The sequence below is a fragment of the Poromitra crassiceps genome (genome assembly GCF_964638095.1).
Source record: "Poromitra crassiceps genome assembly, chromosome: 22".
Classification (NCBI taxonomy): Eukaryota; Metazoa; Chordata; class Actinopteri; order Beryciformes; family Melamphaidae; genus Poromitra; species Poromitra crassiceps.
Window position 1 is genome coordinate 3,523,791 of NC_139647.1, and position 10,000 is coordinate 3,533,790.

A 10,000-nucleotide genomic window follows, 5' to 3' on the forward strand; every position below is an offset into this window, starting at 1 on the left:
TCAATAATATGCTATAGCACAACTTTGTGAGCTTTATAAGTAAAGTACTATAAAGTTATTAGTAATTGTATGATGCTATAACACAGTGATGAGGACTTATGAGCAGTATTTGCTGGCTGCAAGTCTTCTTTCAAACACTGCTGTCGCTTTGGCATTATGAATGCTGGACTTATAATACATTATGTCCACCGCTTATAATACTTTATATAAACATTGTTATAAGTTGTTTGCATGCATGATTATAAACATTTATAAAGAGTTTTATTAAGCCTTATAAATGCATTATAATGTCAATGCATGATAGACGTGACCTTCCTAGAAAGTGTTACCAAAAGTTCTTCATGCAATTTATGTGAGTTGTTTGTGCTTGCAGATTCCATTCTTACACCTTTGACTTCGCTAAATGACTGCTAAAAATTAAAAATGTTGCAAAGTATGATATTAATTGTAGTCCAGCTCTATTTTTGTTTGTAAATGTATTCCACTGTTTTGTGAGATGTTTTATCTGTTTCAAATGATGATTGTCTGTCTTCCAGAGAGCGGAGATAAGCAACTTTGAGTACCTGATGCATCTAAACACCCTCGCTGGGAGGACGTACAATGATCTGATGCAGTACCCAGTCTTCCCCTGGGTCCTAGCTGACTACCAGTCTGAGGTCAGTACCCAGTCTTCCCCTGGGTCCTAGCTGACTACCAGTCTGAGGTCAGTACCCAGTCTTCCCCTGGGTCTAGGGTTGTCCCGATACCACTTTTTTGCTGACCAAGTACGAGTACGAGTACTGACATCTGGGTACTTGCCGATACCGAATACCGATACCGAGTATTTAATTCGTGGTCGACAACGTGTTTTTGTTACACCGTATGGTTAATTAAAAGATAACTTTTCAAGATTATGGGTTTTAGTGATTTTCTTTAGTATATATTATCTGCAGAAGTAGGCTACCTAGTTTTCGCAAGACCACAGAAATTTCGTATAATGGGTATCACCTATACTTGATAGTCTCTTCTCTTGATGCCTTATGAAACAAAAGTTTCCCATTAAATAAGGAAATAAGGTTTCCAATTAAATAAAGAAGTATGCTATGAATCAACCTTTAAACCACATAGCTCTGCATCTCCTTTGTATTTGTTCTGCTGGTCTATTTTCATTCAAACATTAAAATAGAGGTTCCTTGTGTTCTTATGTTCATTATGTTGGGTCTCGTAGTTAGATTACTACTTTAATGTTTATTGTAAAAACAAACTTTATCGTGCTTTTATTTTGAAGGCAAAACCGAAATGAAATTGTGACAATTGTTGCTAAATTTGCATTAACGTTACGTTCCACTTTAATGTTCCGTTCCGTTCCACTTTTAAAACGTTAAACTTTAAGGCAGTATGGATTACGGGACACGTAACACGTATTACAACGATCTGGTAAGCCTTTGCTTGTTCCACAGCACTGTGTTGTCTGCTAGAAGAGCAACTAATGTTAACCTGTGAGTTGAACAGAAAGTGTTTTAGCTTGTTGCAGGCTATGCGGCTAACTCTGCAGAGCTAATCAGTGAATAGCCGAGCGAAGCGGTACAGGCTGTAGCTCACTCAGCTGATTACTGACCTGATAGCTTTTTATTTCTCCTCACAAAGCGCTCCAGGTAGAGATGCAAACAAACAGGCTGTTATAGTGAAACTTCTCTGCATGCATTAACAGCTGTGTGAGCCTGACGCTGGCTTGCTACATTGAGGTTAATCAGGTTGCATGCCCTAGGTGTAAAGTGGTATCGGGCGCGCGGCCGTGTCAGTATCGGGCAAGTACGAGTACAGCAAAATAGGCCAGTATCGGCTCCGATACCGATACTGGCATCGGTATCGGGCCATCTCTACCTGGGTCCTAGCTGACTACCAGTCTGAGGTCAGTACCCAGTCTTCCCCTGGGTCCTAGCTGACTACCAGTCTGAGGTCAGTACCCAGTCTTCCCCTGGGTCCTAGCTGACTACCAGTCTGAGGTCAGTACCCAGTCTTCCCCTGGGTCCTAGCTGACTACCAGTCTGAGGTCAGTACTCAGTCTTCCCCTGGGTCCTAGCTGACTACCAGTCTGAGGTCAGTACCCAGTCTTCCCCTGGGTCCTAGCTGACTACCAGTCTGAGGTCAGTACCCAGTCTTCCCCTGGGTCCTAGCTGACTACCAGTCTGAGGTCAGAAGTAACAGCATGTTTGGCTTGACCAAAACAAGAAAGGATATATGCTGCAATCTGATATAACTGTTGCTCAATGTGGAGATAATTCCCGGGTTATGGGTTTGATTCCCACAGGGGGGCCCCCCGCCCATGCTAAAAGTCTATTCCTTCATTCAGATACTCAATGTAATGTGTTTTGAATAAAAGTGTCTAACAAATGGCATATGTTAGATTTTTTTTTCTTCCATGGGTGTATTCTCACCCTTTGTGCCTCCCTCATCTCTCTATTCCTTCCATCTGGATAGACGCTGGATCTGTCCAATCCAGCAACATTCCGCGATCTCTCTAAGCCAATGGGAGCTCAAACGGAGAAGAGGAGAGAGATGTTCATCCAGAGATATGAAGAAGTGGAGAACAGCGAGGGTGAAGAAGGTATCTATTCCACAATCTATAACCAGAACAAAGTACGATCACATCACATCACACCTGGCTCCCTGTTTGTTTTAGGATTGATTTTAAGATCTGATTGTTTTAAGGCTCAATATGAGTGGAGCACACCCAAACAAGTTGAAGAGGTGCAGACTAGCGAAACATCAAAATAATATACTCATACTTATTGTGTCCTTTTAACACGTGTTTTCCAGGTGCCTTGTCTGCACGGTGCCACTACTGTACGCACTACTCCTCAGCCATCATCGTGGCCTCCTTCCTGGTCAGGATGGAGCCCTTCTCACACACCTTCCAGGCCCTGCAGGTGAGGCCTTCTCACACACCTTCCAGGCCCTGCAGGTGAGGCCTTCTCACACACCTTCCAGGCCCTGCAGGTGAGGTCTTTGACACCAGGAGATCAGTGCTCGGCAATAGAGCACCAAAGTGAACTGTCACTTCCTGGTTTTCTCCCTGTAATGGCGTGTGAAAAATATGAATGAAAACCAGTAAGTGACGGTTCACTTTACGATTTTTGTATCTGTATCGCCCAACCCTACAGGAGATGCAACAATACATCCACACAGCGTGCAAGATTTTATTTTATTTCCAACACAGCAGACTACTAGATCCTTCTTTTTTACCATAATGGGCCAAAATCATAGTTCAGAACTTTTTTTTAGATTGCTGAATCAGATCATCTGGCATTATAAGAAATTCTGTGGCTCGACAATGCCCATAATGGGTGTGACTGTGGGGAGACCGGGGGGAAAATGGGCCTGAACTTGTGGCCTTACTGACCCACTTTCCACAAAAAGGAAAACAGAACCTTTAACTTCATAGCTGGTGCTGGAATCCAATAAATCCATCCGTTTTCTGATATTCAAGTCAAGTCAAGTCAAGTCAAGTTTATTTGTATAGCACATTTCATACACAGAGGCAATTCAAAGTGCTTCACATAAAATGGTTGACAGGAAAATAAAAGAAAAGAAGAGAGTAAGATGGACATTTAAAAGCATCACAGCAAAACCTTAAAAAAAAAGAGTATAAAAAGTGCATTAGAATAAACGAAAAGAAGAAATAAAATGGACATTTAACAAAACTTAAAAAAAAAGAGTATAAAAAGTGCAATAAGCAACAGGCGCAGCAGTTGCAGAAAGAGGACTCATTGGGTTTGCATAGTAGCTGTCAGCAGTTAAAAGCGACGGTAAACATAAAAGTCTTTAGTCTATTTTTAAAAGTAAGTAAGGTTGGGGCAGATCTGAGGTCTTCAGGCAATTTGTTCCAGCTAGCAGAAGCATAGTGGGTAAATGCAGCCTTCCCGTGATTTTCAGAGAGAGCCTACTACAGTACTTTATGGTATATCACCACTGAGCGCATTCATCATAAACAAAAGTATCATAGTGAACAAACAGCACATTAAAGTCCATTAGGTTCTAATGAGATTTCAAACATCACAACACAGCACAAATCTTTGCAGGGCATCAGAGGGCCCGTAATGAAAGCTTAGACCGCTTAGAATTAATAAAGCAAGTTTATTGAATGATGATGCAGGATGAAGCTTTTATGAAAGCATAGCATCTAACACTGAAGTGCTTTGTTGGTATCTGTGGCCCTCGTCTTTGAGGTGTGTCCCACACCGTTGGTTCTAGTCGGCTTTGTCGGCAGCTTTTTCGGTTGGTTCAACATGTTGAATCGGCGTCAGCAGAGCCGTGTAGATAGAAGAGTCGCCACATCTCCATTCACTCCAATGGACCAGTTTTTTACTCTCAAGAGTTCCAAGAAGTAAGGTCCTGGATTAAGCAGCACTGTCGAGTTGCAGCAAAATGGACAGTTTGTGTTGTACTCTGAAAGTATTTTTTTTTTATCAAATTGTACATTATCATCTCTATTTTAGCATTCAAAAGTAGCGCGAGCCTCCTTCCTGACTGTTCATTGGCTAATGAGTCACGCATTTTGGTCCTCCGCTGGCGCCACTCTCTCTCTAAATTGCTCTGGGCGTCAGGCCATCGGTGAGATAAATCACTCTGATTGGCTGGTCCGCTGGTTCAGCAAAGTAGCGCACGAGAAGAGAGCACAAAATGTTCTTCTTACTTTCCAACTTCATCTCATCTGATCACTCCAGTACACACATTATATTCACAACAACACGGCCTTTGGGAAAGTCCCTCGAGCCTGTTGCTGTATATGTAGTGTGGTTTCTCCTTGTTTTTTCACCTCTTCCTTTCTTCTTCCACAAGCAAAAGACCAGGCAAGGGCTGATAACGCCCGTGACATTTGTCACTTTTTATCAGACATATTCTCCATTAGAAGCAGCTATATTACCAAACCCGTTGAAGTGGTGAGCAGGAGTGGTGTGAAAATGCTTGGCTCTCTTTCATGTATTGCTGACAAAAATGTGTTATTGTAAGTCGCTTTGGATAAAAGCGTCTGCCAAATGACGTAATGTAATGTAATGTATCTGGTTTGTATATCCGCAATCCTAGGTCTCAGTCACTAGGTCTCACTCACTAGGTCTCACTCACTAGGTCTCACTCACTAGGTCTCACTCACTAGGTCTCAGTCACTAGGTCTCACTCACTAGGTCTCGCTCACTAGGTCTCACTCACTAGGTCTCACTCACTAGGTCTCGCTCATACAGGCGCAGAACGTACGTGCTATTTGACAGTCAGCTGTAGCCTTCATGGTGTGTTCAAGAGCAGCTGTTTGGCCCCGGCCGACACAGGCGACCTGAGGAGGTGCAACAGCCGGCCTTATTTGCTGCTAGTTCCTGTGCTGTTGGACCGGTGTAAATACGTAATACACAAGCACTCAAAGTGGTGTAACCCATCAAGAGAGTGGAATAAAATAAAATAATAAATTGTATTGTAGACCTAATTAGGAAAGTTAGCACTCCTGCTGGTCACCACATGGGTTTGTTTGTCTACATTGATTTGTTTTGGTGAAATGGACTAAGGAGGAAAGATCAGCTCAGTCTGCATTGGTCCAAGTTTCACTGGCGTTCTGCTCCAGATGGCCCGTGACAGAGCAAGCTAGTAAGAGAGTGGCGTCAGCGGAGGTCCAAAATGCGTGACTCAGTAGCCAATGAATAGCCAGGAACGCTGCTCGCTTGAATCGTTTGAATGCTAAAATAAAGCTGATAATATACAATTTGATTCTAACGTCGGACCCTTTCAAAGTACAACACAAACTGTCCATTTTGCTGCAACTCAACAGCGCTGCTTAATCCACAACCTTACTTCCTGGAACTCTTGAGAGTAAAAAAACGGGTTAATTGGAGTGAATGGAGATGTGGCGACTCTTCTATATACACGGCTCTGGCCCGTGGCATTCATCACTGTCACTCTTTATTGTGGAACGTAATCTTACTAATAATATGACTTAACTGAGTTCTTTTGGGCACTCTGGATTCCCTTTTCAATGTGTGTGTGTTGTTGTTTTTTTGGGTATGAAAACAGTTTATAGGGGGGGTTTCAATATATATGCAAATAATTAGAGTTGCATAGAAAGCATCTAGAAGAAGAAACCTGTTCAGATAGCCACAGAAGTTACCAATTTACAATACACCATCCAATTGATTATAATGAAAAGGCATGCATATTTGATAGTCAGAATAAAGCAATAAAGATGTTAGTCTGGTGAATTACGCTGGCTTTTTTGTCTTCAGAAGCACATAACGGGTGTGCAGTAATATCCATAACTGGATTTGCATCTCTAACAGAGTTTACCCAGTAGATATGCTATTTTCATTCATTGAGGTAATTGTTTTACTTTAAATTACATTCTCTCTCATGAGATTTCCATCAGGGATTATAGAATTTTACAGAAAGATGAAAACCTTCCTTCAACCGCAAATATTCCCTGCTTGCGTAATAGAATGAAGGACATAAAATATGGTTTAGTAGACCGTACACCAGGGCGGACTACTTTATTAATATCTGCGCTGCAAACTTTGGTTGAGCAGCAGTTGTGCCAGAGAGTCTTGACGGGGTCGTGTCGCTCTCGCTTAGGGAGGCTTTGACATCCCGGAGCGGATGTTCCACAGCGTGAAGAGGGAGTGGGAGTCGGCCTCCAGAGACAACATGGGGGACGTCCGAGAGCTGATCCCCGAGTTCTTCTACCTGCCAGACTTCCTGCTCAACTCCAACCACATCCAGCTGGGTCAGCAGCCATAAAACTCCTCTGTACTGTATATCCATCCAGCTGGGTCAGCCACAAACCCCCTCTGTATATCCAAATGAAGCATTGAAAGCCAAAACAAATGTCCTGTTAAGAAAGTTCTTTGTTGAGCTGCATGATTAACACGTGAGTAAACCATAGACTGTAAAAAACATGGACGTAGTGAGTGTGGCATCATTGGTTTGTGGACTCCTGTTTTGAAGCCTCGGGTTTGGCACTTTGGCCCCTGCCTTTTTATTTTTTTAATAGGCGGAAGTGACGTATTTATGGCCATATTTGGACGAGAGGGGATTTTCCAGAGCCCGGTGCTATAGACCCTTCTCACGGGGGCCATTGTGTGTCGAAAAGGCAGAGTAAACACAGGTGCAAGCAAAACACTAATGAGGGTTTCCAAATTCCAATCATGGAAGTTCGAAACCCTCATTAGTGTTTTGCTTGCACCCGTGTTTACCCTGCCTTTTCGACACAAAATGGCCCCCGTGAGAAGGGTCTATTGGTCCGTGATCGCCGAGCTGCGCGATCACTGGACAGGCAACCTGTCAATCACGCCCCAAACAGTCTGTTTTTTAAGCATCTATTTCACTCTAAACGGGTGAGTTATATAAAAAAAATCAACCCCCCCACCCCGTACAGTTGACCGTTTTCTGAACCAGGCTGTAAACATGTTTGTTTTTTTCCTGCTGTAAAGTCGGGCATTTTAACATGGGAGGGAATGGGGAATGACTCCCTTTTGGAGCCAGCCTCAAGTGGCCATTCGAGGAAACTACAGTTTTTGGTACTTCCGCGTTAGCCTCAAATGTGACTAACCTAAGTTAGGAGTTAATTGTGAATGCAGGTAATTGTGCTGCGTTTAAATGCCTTAATTGTGTTTGGGAGTTTGTGTGAAATGGCGACGGTGTCGTGACCATGTGTGTGTGTGTATATATCCATGTCTCTGCAGGCCATATGCAGGACGGTACTGCTCTGGGAGATGTGGTGTTGCCTCCGTGGGCAAAAGGTGACCCCCAGGAGTTCATTAGGATCCATCGAGAGGTCGGTGACCCCTGACCTCACCAGTCAGTTACAATCAGCCAGTCTGTCCTGTTACACACAGGGGCTTTTTCCCCCAAGACCTACTACTACCATGGCTCAATACTGGCTGCTGAGGATGACTTGGACTGAACATGTACCGTGTTTAAGATGTAAAACAAGCATCCACAGAGAACTCTTGCGCCGGCAGCAACACAGTAATAGTGTTGGTTGCAATCAGTCTCTTAGTGTTTATTCATCCTAGCGTTGTATAAGAGATCGATCTTATTCAACAACAGCCACTATCTTAACGTTTCGTCTTTATATCCTCAAAAGGCCGTCTTCTCTCCCACTGGGGCTTATTTTAGTCCCGACCGTTTCCACAGATAATAAGCGCCTGTTGCGCTAATGAACGGAGGCCATATATCTGCACTAGACTACTGTCATCGCAGGACAACAAGACTCTTTAATCCAATTCTTGGCAGCCACAAGCCTCTCTCTCCTCCCCCATAACACTGTTACTGTACTTGTGTTTATTGGGCTGAATGTCCTCTCTCTGTTCTCAATACTTCCCTCTGTGGGGTTATTGTATATCACTGTCTCCTCTTTTTCTCTCACTTGTTTTTCTCACTACGTCTGACCCTCCCTTTTTCCAATCCCCCTGGGCATCCGTGATGGTTATCAGTCTGTAATCAACTGAACTACTCATATATGGCCTCTATACCACTCTCATCAAATCAGTGATTTTAGAAGATTGTTTTTTTCCCCTCCATACACAAATTAACTCGGGACAATATATCCTCGTTATGAGACTGAGATGTGTTTTTTTCCAGGTGTAGTTATTAAGATTGGGTTTAAGGATACTGCCTGGTCATAATGCCCACTTTTCCTTCATTAACTGTTCAAAACCAATCTGGGCCAATTCTGCCCCAAATCATTCTTTAATTCGACCATAAAGATAAGCTCATAACACGGCCGGTGAAGATTCCTGCCGTTGTGGACTTTTTAAATTGACTTTTGGAAGAAACCGAGCAGTGCCGGGATAGTTTGACTGGTTGTGCGCCGCATTCTCCACGAAGTTTCTCGTGTTTCTTAACTCTTCATATGAAACAGTTTGAGCGATGGTTTCGGGGTCTCTCTCTGTAATAACAACGAGTGCAGCACACTACTGTATTTTAAGGATGCACACAGCACAAGCATAGTAGGTGTGTGATATTGTTTGACTTGGTGGTCTCAGTCCGGGTTTTTGCTGGCTCAGAATGGGCCTTTGGGGGGTGATTACGCACGACACTGAGCATGATGTAAAGACTGAACTTATGGAGCAATGTGTTTTTAAAGCACCCCAAGTTTCAGACTTAAAGTCATTTCAACGTCCAACATGTGGGACTTAGTGTGCCGTGTAGTCACAGTTATCATGAATACAACCTTATAGTCAGAACCTATGGAGACATGTGTTTTTACAGCGCCTCCAGTTTCAGAAAGGAGCAATTTGAAGGTACACATGTGGGACTTTAACTTTTGATAAAATAATACAGTAACAATGCTTGATTTTGAGTTAGAATGCAGTCAGGCTTGTCCTGAACTGAAATATATGAGTCATTGTCAGGATTTGTTCCCTTCTTTTTGCGACCCAAAGTCAAAGAATAAAGTAATGTCCCTCACAATTTAGTGGGATGATTTAATATAAGGGCAACAATTCCTCTATGCAGAAAAACCCTAGTGTCAGTTGGTCCAACAGTCTCCTCCTCCGCTCTGCCCCTTAGGCCTTGGAGAGTGACTACGTAAGTGCCCACCTCCACCTGTGGATCGATCTGATCTTCGGCCACCGGCAGCGGGGTGCGGCCGCTGTGGAGAGCCTCAACGCGTTCCATCCTTTCTTCTACGCCCAGAGGCAGAGGAGGAGGCAGGATGCCGCAGACCCCCTCACCAAGACCACCAAACTGGGATACGTCAGCAACTTTGGCCAGGTCCCCAAGCAGGTAGGGAGGACGAGCGAACAACGGGGGAGGTAGAGCTGCAACGATTTGCCTATAGTCGATTGGTCGATTCCAAAAAATGGCAAAAATGCCAACCATTTTTATAATCGCTTAATCGTTTAGACAAATTTTTACGTTGTTTTTTTCCCTCTCGTTCCAGATTCTTAGGTGTGAATATTTTCTGGTTTCTTTCTTGACATGACAGTAAACTGATTATCTTTTGGTTGGGGACTGTTGGTCCGGACGAAAGAAGACA

General features: G+C 43.4%; 1 protein-coding gene across 1 annotated transcript in view; it reads left to right on the forward strand.

Annotated features, from left to right (window-relative positions):
- wdfy4 (WDFY family member 4) overlaps nucleotides 1-10,000 on the forward strand; it is a gene marked incomplete at its 5' end in the record, with an annotated part of 74,004 nt that overhangs the window by 57,110 nt on the left and 6,894 nt on the right. Inside the window, 6 exons of the mRNA XM_083658246.1 lie at nucleotides 537-656; nucleotides 2,461-2,587; nucleotides 2,800-2,909; nucleotides 6,592-6,742; nucleotides 7,701-7,792; nucleotides 9,532-9,747. Coding sequence (XP_083514372.1) covers nucleotides 537-656; nucleotides 2,461-2,587; nucleotides 2,800-2,909; nucleotides 6,592-6,742; nucleotides 7,701-7,792; nucleotides 9,532-9,747 — 816 coding nt within the window. The remainder of the gene's footprint in view (nucleotides 1-536; nucleotides 657-2,460; nucleotides 2,588-2,799; nucleotides 2,910-6,591; nucleotides 6,743-7,700; nucleotides 7,793-9,531; nucleotides 9,748-10,000) is intronic.